This window comes from Engystomops pustulosus, chromosome 9, assembly GCF_040894005.1.
Source record: "Engystomops pustulosus chromosome 9, aEngPut4.maternal, whole genome shotgun sequence".
NCBI classification, from domain to species: Eukaryota; Metazoa; Chordata; class Amphibia; order Anura; family Leptodactylidae; genus Engystomops; species Engystomops pustulosus.
The window spans coordinates 16,693,850-16,714,508 of NC_092419.1; the positions used below are offsets into that span (position 1 = coordinate 16,693,850).

The following is a 20,659-nucleotide window of genomic DNA, read 5'->3' on the forward strand; positions in this document are numbered from 1 at the left end:
TATAGGGAGCAGAGAGGGCATCAGGATTGGTATTGGGAGCAAGGACAGCATTAGGATTGGTACCCCCACCCAGTAAATGATCACGCAGTACCCCTTGTACACCCCCCTGCAGAACCCCCACCCAGTACACCCTCCTGCAGACCACCCAGCCCCCAGTAATCTTTGTGCAGTTAACCCTGAGTGCATTGGTCCTAGCTGCCATGGGGATGATGGGAGTTGTGAGTCCTCCATGTACTCGCCTCGGCTCCACAGCACTCACCCACTTTCTTCATGGTGTCCTCCTGGTAACTGCTGAGTCTAGGGGGTGACAGGTGGTGGAGGTCTCTGTGACCAGCGTCTGTGAGGGAAGAGAAGACACTAAATATAGACAGAGAAGGACAGCCCCCCACAGATGAGTGACAACCTCTGTCCTGAGACCCCCCCCCCCCCCGGGAACAGAAAAAGACACCAAACAGCTGTCCCCACAACACAGCTGCGTCCACCCCCTCAGGGACCCACAACTTATAACGGGGTGATCATGGATGAGGGTTCAGCACTCGCACCTCACAGAACTTTAATCATGCCAACAAAGAATCTGAGGATCCCATCCCTACGACAAGAGGATGAGCCCCACCACCACCACCTTCCTGCCCCACCCCCAAAACAAGAGGATGTGCCCCACCACCACCATCCTGGCCCATCCCTGGTAAAAGAGGATGAGCCCCACCACAACCACCATCCTGCCCCAACCCTACGACAAGAGGATGAGCCCCACCACCATTCTGCTCCACCCCACCCATGGGACAAGAGGATGAGCCCCACAAGCAACCATCCTGCCCCACCTCACCCCTGCGACAAGGATGAGCCCCACAACCAGCATTCTGCCCCACCTCACCCCTGCAACAAGAGGATGAGCCCCAGGAGCCCCCATCCTGCTCCTCTCGCAGCTGGCCGAGGTGAGCGCTGCAGCTCTGGATTCCTCTCATTCAGAGAAGATTTCATACAGAGCCGCACGGATTATAGAGATCAGAGGAAGCTGGGCGCTAAGCCACAGAACAAGACCCATCACAAACCCATTGTGTCCCCGTCACTGCACCAGCACTGGGTGACACAGCTAGAAATTCCGGGGAGGGAGGATATCCCTAGTGTGTAATATCACTTACATCCTCCACAGCGCTGCCCGATATTCTGCTGCTGGTGCAGTCACTGTGTACATACATGACATTACTTATCCTGTACTGATCCTGAGTTACATCCTGTATTATACTCCAGAGCTGCACTCACTATTCTGCTGCTGGTGCAGTCACTGTGTACATACATGACATTACTTATCCTGTACTGATCCTGAGTTACATCCTGTATTATACCCCAGAGCTGCACTCACTATTCTGCTGGTGGTGCAGTCACTGTGTACATACATGACATTACTTATCCGTACTGATCCTGAGTTACATCCTGTATTATACCCCAGAGCTACACTCACTATTCTGCTGCTGGTGCAGTCACTGTGTACATACATGACATTACTTATCCTGTACTGATCCTGAGTTACATCCTGTATTATACTCCAGAGCTGCACTCACTATTCTGCTGCTGGTGCAGTCACTGTGTACATACATGACATTACTTATCCTGTACTGATCCTGAGTTACATCCTGTATTATACTCCAGAGCTGCACTCACTATTCTGCTGGTGCAGTCACTGTGTACATACATGACATTACTTATCCTGTACTGATCCTGAGTTACATCCTGTATTATACCCCAGAGCTGCACTCACTATTCTGCTGCCGGTGCAGTCACTGTGTACATACATGACATTACTTATTCTGTACTGATCCTGAGTTACATCCTGTATTATACCCCAGAGCTGCACTCACTATTCTGCTGCTGGTGCAGTCACTGTGTACATACATGACATTACTTATCCTGTACTGATCCTGAGTTACATCCTGTATTATACCCCAGAGCAGCACTCCCTATTCTGCTGCTGGTGCAGTCACTGTGTACATATATGACATTACTTATCCTGTACTGATCCTGAGTTACATCCTGTATTATACCCCAGAGATGCACTCACTATTCTGCTGCCGGTGCAGTCACTGTGTACATACATGACATTACTTATCCTGTACTGATCCTGAGTTACATCCTGTATTATACTCCAGAGCTGCACTCACTATTCTGCTGGTGCAGTCACTGTGTACATACATGACATTACTTATCCTGTACTGATCCTGAGTTACATCCTGTATTATACCCCAGAGCTGCACTCACTATTCTGCTGCCGGTGCAGTCACTGTGTACATACATGACATTACTTATTCTGTACTGATCCTGAGTTACATCCTGTATTATACCCCAGAGCTGCACTCACTATTCTGCTGCCGGTGCAGTCACTGTGTACATACATGACATTACTTATCCTGTACTGATCCTGAGTTACATCCTGTATTATACCCCAGAGCTGCACTCACTATTCTGCTGCTGGTGCAGTCACTGTGTACATACATGACATTACTTATCCTGTGCTGATCCTGAGTTACATCCTGTATTATACTCCAGAACTGCACTCACTATTCTGCTGCTGGTGCAGTCACTGTGTACATACATGACATTACTTATCCTGTACTGATCCTGAGTTACATCCTTTATTATACTCCAGAGCTGCACTCACTATTCTGCTGCTGGTGCAGTCACAGTGTACATACATGACATTACTTATCCTGTACTGATCCTGAGTTACATCCTGTATTATACTCCAGAGCAGCACTCCCTATTCTGCTGGGCCGTGTCTATACTGACAAGTAGCATACACTTCTCACCCATTGTGATCCCTGATATTCTTGCTTGAGGCTGATATGTTAAGGTCTGCTCCTCGTAGTTCCTCAGGGGTGGGGCTTGTGTTATCTGACACACCTTCTCTAGAAGAACATAGGTCACAGTCTCCTCCTCCTCCTGTTCTTCTTTTCTTGTTAACTGACCCCGGCCCAGTCCACGTCCCCTCCGGGCCCTAACTGCAGGACGTGGCAATGACACCGAGTTTCCAATAGTAATATAAGAAAAGGTTGGCTCCTGAGGTGAAGGTAAGGGCCACAGGTCAGCCAGGGTCACCGGGTCATCTTCGAGGTCACCTAGAACAGAAATAAGAAAAAAAAATATGAAAACATGAAAATGTTTCTGGAGACACCATGGAGAACGTACTGATGCCTGCAACATCCTCCAGCATGAGCAGTGGGTCAGTAATGACAGCCATTAGGTACCAGGATGAGATTCTCCGACCCAGTGTGAGACCATATGCAGGTGCAGGGGCCCTGGTGCCCTCTGATACATGACAATACTAGGCCTCATGTGGCTGGAGTGTGTCAGCAGTTCCTGCATGATGAAGGCAGTGATGTTATGGACTGGCTGCCCGTTGCCCAGGCCTGAATCCAATCAATCACATGTCTCGTTCATCCACCAATACCATGTTACACCAAAGAGCTGTCCAAGAGCTAACTAATGCTTTAATCCAGGTCTTGGAGGAATTCCTCACGAGAACATTTGCTGCACCATCAGGTGCATGTCCAGGCATTGTAGGGAGGTCATATAGGCATGTGGAGGCTATACACTGAATACTGAGCCTCATCAGGAGCATGCCGATGTGTTGTAGGGAGGTCATACAGGCACGTGGAGGCCACACACACTACTGAGCCTCATCAGGAGCATGCTGATGTGTTGTAGGGAGGTCATACAGGCATGTGGAGGCTATACACTACTAAGCCTCATCAGGAGCATGCCGAGGTGTTGTAGGGAAGTCACACAGGCACATAGAGACCACACACACTACTGAGCCTCATCAAGAGCATTCCGGGGCAATGCAGGGAGGTCATACAGGCACGTGGGGGCCACACACAATACTGAGCCTCATCAGGAGCATGCAGATATGTTGCAGGGAGGTCATACAGGCACGTGGAGGAAACACACACTACTGAGCCCCATCAGGAGCATGCCGAGGCATTGTAGGGAGGTCACACAGGCACATAGAGGCCACATACACTACTGAGCCTCATCAGGAGCATGCCGTGGGGTTGTAGGGAGGTCATACAGGCACGTGGAGGCCACACACAATACTGAGCCTAATCAGGAGCATGCAGAGGCATTGTAGGGAGGCCATACAGGCATGTGGAGGACACACACAATACTGAGCCTCATCAGGAGCATGCCGAGGCATTGTAGGGAGGCCATACAGGCATGTGGAGGACACACACAATACTGAGTATTACCACTGGATCATCATGAAATTAGATTTTATTGTACTCCTTCCACTATGTAATAAATAAAAAATTGTAACTGGAATATGTTATTCATTGGGATCTAGGAGGTGGGATATGAATGCTCCTCATTTTTTGAGCAGTGCACATTGTAACAAAACCTGAACATGATGGCCTAATATTAAAAGGTGGGACCAAGCTTCCCAGGGGTGCACCCTAAACAGTTAGACCATATGGTCACTACTGGACCCTTGAAGACTCAGTCCTGATTGGTCCTGTTTACTATTGGATGGTCATGAAAGGAGGTGGGGCCTAACAGGTTATGTCATGTGGTTAGCATATCGAACACACACAAGGTCTTTACCATCTGGGGGGCAGGAGTCCGGGGTGCTGGAGGCAGTGGATGGAGCGTCCTCTGCAGGAAAAACAAAGACATTACACAGTCACAATTTAGGAATGTTTATGTTTTTATCCCTTCATAAATATATATATAAAAGAGAGGGGTAATGTATGAAGAGATGTATGAAGGGATGGTGTAATGCATGGAGCGATGTATGAAGAGATGGGGTAATGCATGGAACGATGTATGAAGGGATGGGGTAATGCATGGAGTGATGTATGAAGGATGGGGTAATGCATGGAGTGATGTATGAAGGATGGGGTAATGCATGGAGTGATGTATGAAGGATGGGGTAATGCATGGAGTGATGTATGAAGGATGGGGTAATGCATGGAGTGATGTATGAAGGATGGGGTAATGCATGGAGTGATGTATGAAGGATGGGGTAATGCATGGAGTGATGTATGAAGGATGGGGTAATGCATGGAGTGATGTATGAAGGATGGGGTAATGCATGGAGTGATGTATGAAGGATGCGGTAATGCATGGAGTAATGTATGAAGAGATGGGGAAATGCATGGAGTGATGTATGAAGGGATGGTGTAATGCATGGAGCGATGTATGAAGGGATGGGGTAATGCATGGAGCGATGTATGAAGAGATGGGGTAATGCATGGAGCGATGTATGAAGGGATGGGGTAATGCATGGAGCGATGTATGAAGGGATGGGGTAATGCATGGAGCGATGTATGAAGGGATGGGGTAATGCATGGAGCGATGTATGAAGGGATGGTGTAATGCATGGAGCGATGTATGAAGGGATGGGGTAATGCATGGAGTAATGTATGAAGAGATGGGGAAATGCATGGAGTGATGTATGAAGGGATGGTGTAATGCATGGAGTGATGTATGAAGGGATGGGGAAATGCATGGAGTGATGTATGAAGAGATGGGGTAATGCATGGAGCGATGTATGAAGGGATGGGGTAATGCATGGAGTGATGTATGAAGGGATGGGGTAATGCATGGAGTGATGTATGAAGGGATGGGGTAATGCATGGAGTGATGTATGAAGGGATGGGGTAATGCATGGAGTGATGTATGAAGGGATGATGTAATGCATGGAGCGATGTATGAAGGATGGGGTAATGCATGGAGCGATGTATGAAGGGATGGTGTAATGCATGGAGCGATGTATGAAGAGATGGGGTAATGCATGGAGCGATGTATGAAAGGATGGGGTAATGCATGGAGTGATCTATGATGGATGGAGTAATGCATGGAGCGATGTATGAAGGATGGGGTAATGCATGGAGTGATGTACGAAGCAATTTTAAATCCTCTCATTCATGATGCAGTAACCAATGTATGATGCTCTGAGCATGAAATCTCCCACTTCAGGCAGCCTTCATACGACACTCGTGTGAACATACAGACACACGCAGGGCAATACTAATACACAGACACTGCTTATACACAGACACACGCAGGGCAATACTAATACACAGACACTGCTTATACACAGACACACGCAGGGCAATACTAATACACAGACACTGCTTATACGCAGACACATACAAGGCATTACTAATACGCAGACACTACTTATACACAGACACATACAGGGTAATACTAATACACAGACACTGCTTATACGCAGATACACACGCAGGGCAATACTAATACACAGACAGTGCTTATACACAGACACACGCAGGGCAATACTAATACACAGACAGTGCTTATACACAGACACACGCAGGGCAATACTAATACACAGACAGTGCTTATACACAGACACACGCAGGGCAATACTAATACACAGACAGTGCTTATACACAGACACACGCAGGGCAATACTAATACACAGACACATACAAGGCATTACTAATAAGCAGACACTACTTATACACAGACACATACAGGGTAATACTAATACACAGACACTGCTTATACACAGACACACGCAGGGCAATACTAATACACAGACACTGCTTATACACAGACACACGCAGGGCAATACTAATACACAGACACTGCTTATACACAGACACACGCAGGGCAATACTAATACACAGACACTGCTTATACACAGACACACGCAGGGCAATACTAATACACAGACACTGCTTATACACAGACACACGCAGGGCAATACTAATACACAGACACTGCTTATACAGAGACACATACAGGGTAATACTAATACACAGACACTGCTTATACACAGACACATACAGGATAATACTAATACACAGACACTGCTTATACAAAGACACACACAGGACAATACTAATACACAGACACTGCTTATACAGAGACACACGCAGGGCAATACTAATACACAGACACTGCTTATACAGAGACACATACAGGGTAATACTAATACACAGACACTGCTTATACACATGCTGGTCAATACTACTACTATTAATTCCTTTATATATACAGTATACACAGTTATGTGCAGGACAATATTAATACACAGACATTGCATTACTAGTACACAGACACAAAACAATGTTATACACATGAAGTGTAAGCCCCTGATAATACACGCACCGCACTAACCAATACATGGAAGCCCCTCGCATCACACATACTGCACCTACAATAGACAAATACTAACAAGGCACAGACAGCGCACCGATAATACACTCACACTACTGATATGACGCTGCACACCCCATGCTCTGCTGCCCATCCAGCAGCACGTGATAATGTGTGACATCAGTCTATAGGCTACACCCATATACATCCCCTATGTGACAGACACAATGATGCTGAGGACAGTGACACTTACTGCAGTGTGTGAATGACAGGACGTGTCCCATATCCGCTGCCTGCCAGGATCACCCATACAGACACACACACAGCACCCTGCATGCACTCACTCTGCAGAGCATCGCATTGTACACACACAGGGAGGGGCCAGAGCCAGACAAAGGAAGGAAGTGACTACACACAGACATCCAGGTACCAATAGGAGCAGGCTCCACCCACAGGATCATCATACACTCACCGTACTCATCATACATACCGCTATACCACTGATCATACACTCACCATACTCATCATACATACCGCTATACCACTGATCATACACTCACCGTACTCATCATACATACCGCTATACCACTGATCATACACTCACCATACTCATCATACATACCACTGATCATACACTCACCATACTCATCATACATACCGCTGTACCACTGATCATACACTCACCGTACTCATCATACATACCACTGATCATACACTCACCGTACTCATCATACATACCGCTGTACCACTGATCATACACTCACCATACTCATCATACATACTGCTATACCACTGATCATATACTCATCATACATACCACTGATCATACACTCACCATACTCATCATACATACCGCTATACCACTAAGGGTGATGTCACACATGGTGTTTAAAGGTCGTTTTTAGTTAGTGCGTTTTTAGATCGTAAAAACCGCATGCGTTAAAAATGCATCCGTTTTTAAAAACACGTGCGTTTTTGTCCGGTTTTCCAAATTTGCGCAATTGAACACGGACAAAAACGCATACATCACCCTAATCATACGTACTACACACTGATATACCACACATCATATACAATATCTTTAATTATATAGCGCCATCATATTCTGTAGCGCTTTACAACTCACAGGGGACATATAGACACAAGAGCTTACAGTCTATGAGGATGAGGGGGTAACACAAGAGCTTACAGTCAATGAGGATGAGGGGGTGACACAAGAGCTTACAGTCTATGAGGATGAGGGGGTGACACAAGAGCTTACAGACTATGAGGATGAGGGGGTGACACAAGAGCTTACAGTCTATGAGGATGAGGGGGTGACACAAGAGCTTACAGTCTATGAGGATGAGGGGGTGACAGAAGAGCTTACAGTCTATGAGGATGAGGGGGTAACACAAGAGCTTACAGTCTATGAGGATGAGGGGTGACACAAGAGCTTACAGTCTATGAGGATGAGGGGTGACACAAGAGCTTACAGTCTATGAGGATGAGGAGTGACACAAGAGCTTACAGTCTATGAGGATGAGGGGTGACACAAGAGCTTACAGTCTATGAGGAGGAGGGGGTGACACAAGAGCTTACAGTCTATGAGGATGAGGGGGTGACACAAGAGCTTACAGTCTATGAGGTTGAAGGGAATGACACAAGAGCTTACGGTCTATGAGGATGAGGGGGAGACACAAGAGCTTACAGTCTATGAGGATGAGGGATGACACAAGAGCTTACAGTCTATGAGGATGAGGGGGAGACACAAGAGCTTACAGTCTATGAGGATGAGGGGGAGACACAAGAGCTTACAGTCTATGAGGATGAGGGGGTGACACAAGAGCTTACAGTCTATGAGGATGAGGGATGACACAAGAGCTTACAGTCTATGAGGATGAGGGGGAGACACAAGAGCTTACAGTCTATGAGGGGTGACACAAGAGCTTACAGTCTATGAGGATGAGGGGGTGACACAAGAGCTTACAGTGTGAGGATGAGGGGGAGACACAAGAGCTTACAGTCTATGAGAATGAGGGTCTGACACAAGGGCTTACAGTCTATGAGGATGAGGGGGAGACACAAGAGCTTACAGTCTATGAGGATGAGGGGGTGACACAAGAGCTTACAGTCTATGAGGATGAGAGGGTGACACAAGAGATTACAGTCTATAAGAATGAGGGGGTGACACAAGAGCTTACAGTCTATGAGGGTGAGGGGGTGACACAAGAGCTTACAGTCTATGAGGATGAGGGATGACACAAGAGCTTACAGTCTATGAGGATGAGGGGGAGACACAAGAGCTTACAATCTATGAGGATGAGGGGGTGACACAAGAGCTTACAGTGTGAGGATGAGGGGGAGACACAAGAGCTTACAGTCTATGAGGATGAGGGGGTGACACAAGAGCTTACAGTCTATGAGGATGAGGGATGACACAAGAGCTTACAGTCTATGAGGATGAGGGGGAGACACAAGAGCTTACAGTCTATGAGGGGTGACACAAGAGCTTACAGTCTATGAGGGTGAGGGGGTGACACAAGAGCTTACAGTCTATGAGGATGAGGGATGACACAAGAGCTTACAATCTATGAGGATGAGGGGGAGACACAAGAGCTTACAGTCTATGAGAATGAGGGGGTGACACAAGAGCTTACAGTCTATGAGGATGAGGGGTGACACAAGAGCTTACAGTCTATGAGGATGAGGGGGTGACACAAGAGCTTACAGTGTGAGGATGAGGGGGAGACACAAGAGCTTACAGTCTATGAGAATGAGGGTCTGACACAAGGGCTTACAGTCTATGAGGATGAGGGGGAGACACAAGAGCTTACAGTCTATGAGGATGAGAGGGTGACACAAGAGCTTACAGTCTATGAGAACGAGGGTCTGACACAAGGGCTTACAGTCAATGAGGATGAGGGGGTGACACAAGAGCTTACAGTCTATGAGGATGAGAGGGTGACACAAGAGATTACAGTCTATGAGGATGAGGGGGTGACACAAGAGCTTACAGTCTACGAGGATGAGGTGGTGACACAAGAGCTTACAGTCTATTAGGCCGGCGCCACACAGGGCGCTTTGTCTGCGCTTGCAAACGCAAACGCAGACAAAGTCGCGCCCACCGGGGCGGGCCTCGGCCCGATCACATCGGCGTTTCTATGGAAACGCCTGCGATCGGGAACGAGCCGATGCGATCGGGCCGAGGCCCGCCCCGGTGGGCGCGACTTTGTCTGCGTTTGCAAGCGCAGACAAAGCGCCCTGTGTGGCGCCGGCCTTAGGGTGAGGGGGAGACACAAGAGCTTACAGTCTATGGGGGAGATTTATCATTATTTATCTAAGTCTCTTAGAGCAGAGATGTTCTAGTTGCCCATGGCAACCAATCAGAGCTCAGCTTTCATTTTCCCACAGCTGTTTATAAAATTAAAGCTGAGCTCTGATTGGTTTCTATGGGCAACTTGAACAGTTTTACCTCAGAAACAAATGATAAATCTCCCCCTATGGGCGGGTTCATAACGCGACGCTAGCGCACAGGGGGCGGGGCTCGGGCCGATCACATATCCATTTCCAGAGAAACGAATGCGATCGGGTTATCAATCGCATGCGTTTCCCCGGAAGCGCATATGCGATCGTCCCGAGCCCCGCCCACTGTGCACTACGGCCGCGTTATGAACACGCCGCTAGCAGAACGTATGAACGCGCCCTCTGAGTCTACACTATTTTAACGGACTGAAAACCCATGCTTAAAAACTGACTAAAAATGTCATGTGTGGCATCACCCTAACTTTTGTTAATGGGAAAACCCCTTTAGTGTAGGCCCATACCTTCCTCACCTGCTGCCCAGGTGCTCATCACTGCCCCGCATTAACCCCTGCTGGCCTTGGCTGTAGGTGGGGAGTGGCAGGTCTCCTGTAATGCAATGAGGTGCCATGTATCCGCAGGACTGTATGTACGCTTCCTGGAATAGATCCGTAGTGGGAAACGCCACTTTTACAGGACGCAGAGCCATCAGGCGCTCGGCCACATTTGGAGGTTGTGGTGGATGCAGCAGAGCTGAGTGAGCTCCCTCTGACCTCCTCCAGGTGTAGAATGTGGCACTCCTCTTCACACCTGCCAGTGACTTTCTGCTCAGTATAAGATGTGAGGTAAAGCGAAGGCTACCAGAACCCATGGTACCAGCAGGTATGGAGTCTCAGCCGCTCCTGGGCACGCACAGGGCACAGCAGGACACCCGCTTCTGGGTGTGTGTGCGCCGCACACTGCTGATCCTCTTCTGGGCGGCGTACATTACTGTCGTCGTTTTTGCGGTTGTCCTGGTCATTCAGGCCTATCATCCGCCTCCACCCAGCGCCTGGCACCAGCGCAGAGTCATCTGCCGCAACACGGGACCACAACAGACCGGTGAGTGAAGGGGACGGGATATGTAATTCATGTGGGGTCTTCAGGGCACGTTCACACGTTGCGTTTTGGTTGCGTTTGAAACGCATTACAACAGCTGATGAGAGGTAATTTGCCTAATTACATTACCGTTTACATTTGTTAATGCAATGTTAACACATGCGTTAACATCGTGCTTTTTGTAAACTGAAATGTTAACAGTGATGTAATTAGGCAAATCACCTCTCCTCAGCTGTTGTATATGCGTTTCAAACGCAATGAAAACGCAGGTCAAAACGCAACGTGTGAACGTGCCCTCAACATCTAGGGTGCGTTCACATGTTCCGTTTTTCAGCTGCAGTTTTTTAATGTCCAAACCAGGAGCGGAGTGAAAAAAAATAGGAGGTGAACCACTCAATGTTATGTTGACACCCATTGTAATCCACGTGATCACTGTCTGCCACTATTTAGCTTGTGCTGAACTACAACTCCCAGCACAGATCTCTAGTGAATGTATGTGCATGCGATGTCAGGACACATGCAGGTAAGGTGCAGGACCCAGCGCCCTCTCTAGTCCGAACACATTCAGGTAAGGTGCATATATATAATCACCAAGTGCCCCCTCTAGTCAGGACATGTCCAGGTAAGGTGCGGGATATGGTCACCAAGCACCCCCTCTAGTCAGGACGCGTCCAGGTAAGAGCGGAATATAGACACCCAGTGCCCCCTCTAGTCAGGACACGTCCATGTAAGGTGCAGGACCCAGCGCCCCCTCTAGTCAGGACACGTGCAGGACCCAGTGCCCCCTCTAGTCATGACATGTCCAGGTAAGGTCCCATATATAGACTCCCCTTTCTAGTCAGGACACATCTAGGTAAGGTGTAGGATCGAATCACCCAGTGCAACATCCCCATCAGGGGCCAACCGTTTATGGGGGTAGCTGTAAGACTTTAGTAGCTGGCTTAATGGTGGGCTGGCAGGGTGAAGTAAGAAGAGAAGTATGAAGGTTCTCCCTAGGACACTCTGGGTGTAGGTAACAGATGAATGGAGGCCCATGGTGGTACTGGCAGGCCAGTGATGTATACAGCAGTGGGTAAGGGCTGATGACAGACTCCTTCCTCGGAGGGCTAGCTGATGTGTGATGGCCGGCTGCGGCTGTAGGAGGAACAGCAGCCTGGACCCTTGGTAAACTTGGCTGGGCAACAATCTCCAATGAGCCGGGTCCCAGGACAGTCAGCATGTAGCATTGTTTAGTAGCTCAATCTCTATCTCGACCCCCTGGGCCAGTGATGGCGAACCTTTTAGCAGCTGAGTGCCCAAAAATCAACCCAAAACCCCCCTTATTTATCACGAGGTGCCAACCAAAAATTAAAGCAGTAACTTATTGCTTCCTGTTCTTCAACAACTTTCAATCAAATTGGCCTCCTAAGGACAGCAACACAGTAGAAAGATGGAAAATTTGCATAATTTTAGCTTCTTCCCAGTGTCCCTCTGTGCACAGAGAATTATGGGGCCGGCAAGAGGTCCTCCAAAGATAATTCGGCCCTGTGTATTCATTCTCCCTCTTCCTACAGTCCCAAGAAGCGAAATAAGTATGAAAATATGACTGAAAGCAGCATCTTTTACGCTGCTTAGAACTTCAGGAAGATTCTTTGAGTCTTGTCTGGTGTGCTGGGGCGATGGCCCGGGTGCCCACAGAAAGGGCTCTGAGTGCCGCCTCTGGCACCCGTGCCATAGGTTCGCCACCACTGCTCTGGGCTGTCAACCAACAAGCAGCCTGCTAAGCCCCAGGAAAGATAGAATAGTTTTAGACATAAGATAATTAAAACTATTTAACCCTTTGTAGAAGCACATAATGAAAGCGCATGTTTCGCTGCAGTGATGGCCATTGCCTCTTCCTCATGTCTTCAGGTGTAACAGCCAGGATCCAGGCGGCCTCTGTCCTTGGGTGCGGGGGTCTCATTCTGAGCCAAGATGAAGTGGGAGAACCAGGAGTGAAAGCGCTAGTGGAAGAGGCGCAGCGCTACGGTAAGTGGGTGTAATATTTTGTTTCTGCACCCTCTGGGCCCCAGCCTGGGCACCTGCTCACCTGTGTGTAACATCCCTAGGGGTCCGCACTGTCCTGGAGGTCCCTCTGCTGGAGAAGTACAGCAGGCAACAAGTGCAGAGGCTGAAGGTGAGGAGCTGCATGATGTCACGCACAGAAGGATGGGGTCACTGATTTGGATGATGTCACACTTGCATGGATGATGTCACTGATGGTTATTCTAGTGTCCCCCCCGCACATTTTAAGATCTCCTAATTACTCCCATTATTCTCGGCAGTCATATAGAAGCTTCCATCCACAGCATTTTGATGTTGCTGACATTTACTAGCAGGAAGCTGCTGTTCTCTGTTATCAGCTTTTCCATCACACACTATTTAGTAACATAAAGCTATTTTGTGCAGGATACAGCAAGGAGCTGGTTACAGGATGGAGTATCTGCATTTTGGTTGTCAGGGGAACGGAGAACAACTATAATGATGGTAAGAGGGAGCCAGCAAAAGGAGGCGTGGCTGTGACCACCCCTCACACAGGATATACAGGCAGGGGGCGGGGCTGTGACCACCCCTCACACAGGATATACAGGCAGGGGGCGTGGCTGTGACCACCCCTCACACAGGATATACAGGCAGGGGGCGGGGCTGTGACCACCCCTCACACAGGATATACAGGCAGGGGGCGGGGCTGTGACCACCCCTCACACAGGATATACAGGCAGGGGGCGGGGCTGTGACCACCCCTCACACAGGATATACAGGCAGGGGGCGGGGCTGTGACTACCCCTCACACAGGATATACAGGCAGGGGGAGGGGCTGTGACTACCTCTCACACAGGATATACAGGCAGGGGGCGGGGCTGTGACTACCTCTCACACAGGATATACAGGCAGGGGGCGGGGCTGTGACTACCTCTCACACAGGATATACAGGCAGGGGGCGGAGCTGTGACCACCTCTCACACAGGATATACAGGCAGGGGGCGGAGCTGTGACCACCTCTCACATAGGATATACAGGCAGGGGGCGGAGCTGTGACCACCTCTCACATAGGATATACAGGCAGGGGGCGGAGCTGTGACCACCTCTCAGGCTGGGTATATGTGCTGAGTGTGTTTTGCTTTCCTGCAGATGTCTCAGATCCTCCAGGATGAAGCAAAAGTTGTCAGCACTGAGGACAGGTGACCACCAGATGATCACATGATGCTCCTCCTCACCACGTGACACACTGATAACACGCTTTTATCATTAGGCTCATTCTATTCCCTGAATGGATGTGTGACGATGACAACCTGCCCCAGAATAAATCCTTCCTCCTGCGCACCTGTCCGCTGCCTGGCTGGAACCCAGCACAGGTCACTGAGGGGTCACACAGGGAGAATGTGGCCTGGGAGGTGAGAGGTCAACAATGGGAAGTGGCAGAGAGGGAGATGCACTTCATGCCATAACAGTGTATGTCCTCCAGGTGGTGTCTGATGACCCTGATGCCCCACAACTGAGAAAATTCCTGGCTGCAACCCTCCCTGGCACTATCATAGTGTCCCTGAACCAGGTATGTTGCCACAGACCACAGGATAACCCATCTGCTGCATTCATAGGGGGCAGTATTATAGTAGTTATATCCCTGTACATAGGGGGCAGTATTATAGTAGTTATATTCTTGTACATAGGGGGCAGTATTATAGTAGTTATATTCTTGTACATAGGGGGCAGTATTATAGTAGTTATATCCCTGTACATAGGGGGCAGTATTATAGTAGTTATATTCTTGTACATAGGGGGCAGTATTATAGTAGTTATATTCTTGTACATAGGGGGCAGTATTATAGTAGTTATATTCTTGTACATAGGGGGCAGTATTTTAGTAGTTATATTCCTGTACATAGGGGGCAGTATTTTAGTAGTTATATTCCTGTACATAGGGGGCAGTATTTTAGTAGTTATATTCTTGTACATAGGAGGCAGTATTTTAGTAGTTATATTCTTGTACATAGGAGGCAGTATTATGGTAGTCATATTCTTGTACATAGGGGGCAGTATTATAGTAGTTATATTCCTGTACATAGGGGGCGGTATTATAGCAGCTATATTCCTGTACATAGGGGGCGGTATTATAGCAGCTATATTCCTGTACATAGGGGGCGGTATTATAGCAGCTAGTTATACTGCCCCCTATGTACAAGAATATAACTGAGGCTGTTACAGATAAGTGGAGTCAGGATAGTGATGCCTTGTATTTTCTGTAGTCTTTGGCTCCACCTTTCTGGCTGCGGTCTCTGCTCCTGTTACGCTTCCAGAATCCCGCCCTTTACGCCGGTTGGTTGCAAGTGAAGTCTAATGGCTCCTCCTACAGCGCCGTGTCTCACCTGGGCTGTTCCACGTTGTTGATCATCATCGGTCACTCAGATCAGTCCTATAACATGTCCCTTCTGGAGACGCACTTCTCCTCCGCCCGGCTACTGCTGTCCACCAGGAGGGAACACAATCGGGGCCAGGTGCTGCAGGAGGGCGTGCGGCTGCAGCCGGGGGAGGCTCAGCTGCTGCGCCTCATACCACTATGAATCTGTACAACTTTATTAAAGGATTTGTGTTATAACAAGCAAGTGTCTGTGTTTCCTGTATGGTCCATAGTCATCAGACTGACACATAATAGCACCAGTGCAGCGCTCTCCTGCCTCCCACTCCTTACCCACTGGCCGCAGCATTAGAGGGGGTTAATTATTAGGTAATTTACCAATATACATCTATTGTACATTCTGTCATCCTAAACTACTAATGAGAGTCCGTGCGCTACCTGCCAGGGGCTGCTCGCTCCTGCCCCTGTGCTACCTGCACCCCTCTATATACCACATTCTATGACTACCTCTCACACAGGGTATACAGGCAGGGGGCGGGGCTGTGACTACCTCTCACACAGGATATACTGGCAGGGGGCGGGGCTGTGACTACCTCTCACACAGGGTATACAGACAGGGGGCAGGGGCTGTGACTACCTCTCACACAGGATATACAGGAGGCGGCGGGGCTGTGACTACCTCTCACACAGGATATACAGGCAGGGGGCGGGGCTGTGACTACCTCTCACACAGGATATACAGGCAGAGGGGCGGGGCTGTGACTACCTCTCACACAGGATATACAGGCAGGGGGCGGGGCTGTGACTACCTCTCACACAGGATATACAGGAGGCGGCGGGGCTGTGACTACCTCTCACACAGGATATACAGGCAGGGGGCGGGGCTGTGACTACCTCTCACACAGGATATACAGGCAGGGGGCGGGGCTGTGACTACCTCTCACACAGGGTATACAGGCAGGGGGCGGGGCTGTGACTACCTCTCACACAGGATATACAGGCAGGGGGCGGGGCTGTGCTACCCCTCACACAGGATATACAGGCAGGGGGCGGAGCTGTGACTACCCCTCACACAGGATATACAGGCAGGGGGCGGAGCTGTGACTACCTCACACACAGGAGATACAGGCAGGGGGCGGGGCTGTGACTACCTCTCACACAGGATATACAGGCAGGGGGCGGGGCTGTGACTACCTCTCACACAGGATATACAGGCAGGGAGCGGGGCTGTGACCATCTCTCACACAGGAGATACAGGCAGGGGGCGGGGCTGTGACTACCTCTCATACAGGATATACAGATAGGGGGCGTGGCTGTGACTACTTCTCACACAGGATGTACAGGCAGGGGGTGGGGCTGTGACTACCTCTCACACAGGATATACAGGCAGGGGGCGGGGGCTGTGACTACCTCTCATACAGGATATACAGGCAGGGGGCGGAGCTGTGACTACCTCACACACAGGAGATACAGGCAGGGGGCGGGGCTATGACTACCTCTCATACAGGATATACAGATAAGGGGCGTGGCTGTGACTACTTCTCACACCGGATGTACAGGCAGGGGGTGGGGCTGTGACTACCTCTCACACAGGATATACAGGCAGGGGGCGGGGCTGTGACTACCTCTCACACAGGGTATACAGGCAGGGGGCGGGGCTGTGACTACCTCTCACACAGGGTATACAGGCAGGGGGCGGGGCTGTGACTACCTCTCACACAGGATATACAGGAGGGGGCGGGGCTGTGACCACCTCTCACACAGGATATACAGGCAGGGGGCGGGGCTGTGACCACCTCTCACACAGGATATACAGGCAGGGGGCGGGGCTGTGACCACCTCTCACACAGGATATACAGGCAGGGGTGGCGGGGCAGTGACTACCTCTCACATAGGATATACAGGCAGGGGGTGGGGGCTGTGACCACCTCTCACATAGGATATACAGGCAGGGGGTGGGGGCTGTGACTACCTCTCACACAGCATATACAGGCAGGGGGAGGGGCTGTGACTACCTCTCACACAGCATATACAGGCAGGGGGCGGGGCTGTGACTACCTCTCATACAGGATATACAGATAGGGGGCGTGGCTGTGACTACTTCTCACACAGGATGTACAGGCAGGGGGTGGGGCTGTGACTACCTCTCACACAGGATATACAGGCAGGGGGCGGGGGCTGTGACTACCTCTCATACAGGATATACAGGCAGGGGGCGGAGCTGTGACTACCTCACACACAGGAGATACAGGCAGGGGGCGGGGCTGTGACTACCTCTCATACAGGATATACAGATAAGGGGCGTGGCTGTGACTACTTCTCACACCGGATGTACAGGCAGGGGGTGGGGCTGTGACTACCTCTCACACAGGATATACAGGCAGGGGGCGGGGCTGTGACTACCTCTCACACAGGGTATACAGGCAGGGGGCGGGGCTGTGACTACCTCTCACACAGGATATACAGGAGGGGGCGGGGCTGTGACCACCTCTCACACAGGATATACAGGCAGGGGGCGGGGCTGTGACCACCTCTCACACAGGATATACAGGCAGGGGGCGGGGCTGTGACCACCTCTCACACAGGATATACAGGCAGGGGTGGCGGGGCAGTGACTACCTCTCACATAGGATATACAGGCAGGGGGTGGGGGCTGTGACCACCTCTGACATAGGATATACAGGCAGGGGGTGGGGGCTGTGACTACCTCTCACACAGCATATACAGGCAGGGGGAGGGGCTGTGACTACCTCTCACACAGCATATACAGGCAGGGGCGGGGCTTTACCTCACAGCATATACAGGCAGGGGGCGGGGCTGTGACTACCTCTCACACAGCATATACAGGCAGGGGCGGGGCTTGATCTACCTCACAGCATATACAGGCAGGGGGCGGGGCTGTGACTACCTCTCACACAGCATATACAGGCAGGGGCGGGGCTTTATCTACCTCACAGCATATACAGGCAGGGGGCGGGGCTGTGACTACCTCTCACACAGCATATACAGGCAGGGGGCGGGGCTGTGACTACCTCTCACATATGATATAGGGGCAGTTGGTGGGCTGTTACTAGCTCCAGCATATTGTATGATCGCACAGTAGAAAATATCTCAGACAGGATACAGGGTGGGGGTCTGTCAGGCAGCTGTTACCTCCCCTCCACACTGTACATACCCCGGGGCAGGAGATCCGGGCTGTGGGGGAGGTGCGGGGGATGTTGCCGCTTTAAGCGCTGGGCTGAGGCTTGTTGCCGCATTAAGAGAAGGCAGAACCAAAAGAGAGGAAGTGAGTGCTGGGAAGAGAGAGAGAGGAAAGAAAGAGACAGACAGGGGCTGGAGAGACACCCACACAGAGAGACAGACGGGGGCTGGAGAGACACCCAGAGAGAGAGACAGACAGGGGCAGGAGAGACACCCAGAGAGAGAGACAGACAGGGGCTGGAGAGACACCCAGAGAGAGAGAGACAGACAGGGGCTGGAGAGACACCCAGAGAGAGAGAGAGAGACAGACAGGGGCTGGAGAGACACCCAGAGAGAGAGAGACAGACAGGGGCTGGAGAGACACCCAGAGAGAGAGACAGACAGGGGCTGGAGAGACACCCACAGAGAGAGGGTTAGAAACACACCCGGAGACTATCTAACAGAGGCAAGAAAGGGACAGACTGGGCTGGAGAGACTCCTAAAGAAAGAGACAAGCAGGGACTGGAGAGACCGGGACTGTGGAGAGATTTAAGGAGCTAGACCCTTGTGTAGAGCAGCACAGGGGCCCCAGGAGAGGACAGCTGCTGTAGGGGCCACTTCCTGCTATGCCCAGATAGCTGGGGGGGCAGCGGAGAGCGCAGGTGGGGGCGGCGCAGGTGAGACACATTCCTATCAGCAGGAGGCGCCGTCAGAATGAGGTGAGAGACCTGATCGTGTTCTGTCCTGTCCACCCCCTACGTGTTATCTGAAGGTGTATACAATATATACTGCACCTGGGCGCCCTAGAGACTGTGTGTTGTGTGGACTGTGTATACCGCACCTGTGTGTTGTGTGGACTGTGTGTATACCGCACCTGTGTGTTGTGTGGACTGTGTATACCGCACCTGTGTGTTGTGTGGACTGTGTGTATACCGCACCTGTGTGTTGTGTGGACTGTGTGTATACCGCACCTATGTGTTGTGTGGACTGTGTGTATACCGCACCTGTGTGTTGTGTGGACTGTGTGTATACCGCACCTGTGTGTTGTGTGGACTGTGTGTATACCGCACCTGTGTGTTGTGTGGACTGTGTGTATACCGCACCTGTGTGTTGTGTGGACTGTGTGTATACCGCACCTGTGTGTTGTGTGGACTGTGTGTATACCGCACCTGTGTGTTGTGTGGACTGTGTGTATACCGCACCTGTGTGTTGTGTGGACTGTGTGTATACCGCACCTGTGTGTTGTGTGGACTGTGTGTATACCGCACCTGTGTGTTGTGTGGACTGTGTATAGACCTCCCTCCTCCTCCTCTGTATAGCACCTGGGTGACACCCCCCTCTCCTCCTCCTCTTCTGTATAACACCTGGGTGACACCCCCTCCTCCTCCTCTGTATAACACCTGGGTGACACCCCCTCCTCTTCTGTATAACACCTGGGTGACACCCCGTCGTCCTCTGTATAACACCTGGGTGACACCCCCTCCTCCTCCTCTGTATAACACCTGGGTGACTCCCCGTCGTCCTCTGTATAACACCTGGGTGACTCCCCGTCGTCCTCTGTATAACACCTGGGTGACACCCCGTCGTCCTCTGTATAACACC

General features: G+C 50.4%; 2 protein-coding genes across 3 annotated transcripts in view; one reads left to right on the forward strand and one right to left on the reverse strand.

The window, feature by feature from the left end:
- RTN2 (reticulon 2) overlaps nt 1-11,139 on the reverse strand; it is a 26,980-nt gene extending 15,841 nt beyond the window's left edge. The window contains exons 1-4 of one of the 2 annotated variants that reach the window (XM_072123695.1): nt 10,938-11,139; nt 4,597-4,647; nt 2,805-3,113; nt 260-337 (exon numbers count right to left, since the gene is read on the reverse strand). In XM_072123695.1, coding sequence (XP_071979796.1) covers nt 260-337; nt 2,805-3,113; nt 4,597-4,647; nt 10,938-10,956 — 457 coding nt within the window. In that variant the 5' untranslated portion in view covers nt 10,957-11,139. Of the gene's footprint in view, nt 1-259; nt 338-2,804; nt 3,114-4,596; nt 4,648-7,375; nt 7,510-10,937 lie in introns of those variants that run through there. The other variant, XM_072123694.1, reaches the window with a different exon arrangement.
- Nucleotides 11,001-16,124, forward strand: LOC140076906 (uncharacterized). Its single transcript, XM_072123693.1, has 8 exons — nt 11,001-11,505; nt 13,393-13,509; nt 13,590-13,657; nt 13,930-14,007; nt 14,653-14,702; nt 14,774-14,915; nt 14,987-15,073; nt 15,768-16,124. The coding sequence occupies exons 1-8, from the start codon at nt 11,274-11,276 to the stop codon at nt 16,080-16,082; spliced, it is 1,089 nt and encodes a 362-aa protein (XP_071979794.1). The 5' UTR covers nt 11,001-11,273; the 3' UTR covers nt 16,083-16,124.
- The last annotated feature ends 4,535 nt before the right edge of the window (nt 16,125-20,659 follow it).

What these genes read in the sequence shown, in the direction of transcription:
- LOC140076906 (XM_072123693.1), top strand. Translation starts at nt 11,274, where the DNA reads ATGGTACCAGCAGGTATGGAGTCTCAGCCGCTCCTGGGCACGCACAGG. An exon ending in GGAAGAGGCGCAGCGCTACG is followed by an intron (nt 13,510 to 13,589) that starts GTAAGTGGGTGT and finishes TAACATCCCTAG; the next exon opens with GGGTCCGCACTGTCCTGGAG. An exon ending in GTTGTCAGCACTGAGGACAG is followed by an intron (nt 14,703 to 14,773) that starts GTGACCACCAGA and finishes TTTTATCATTAG; the next exon opens with GCTCATTCTATTCCCTGAAT.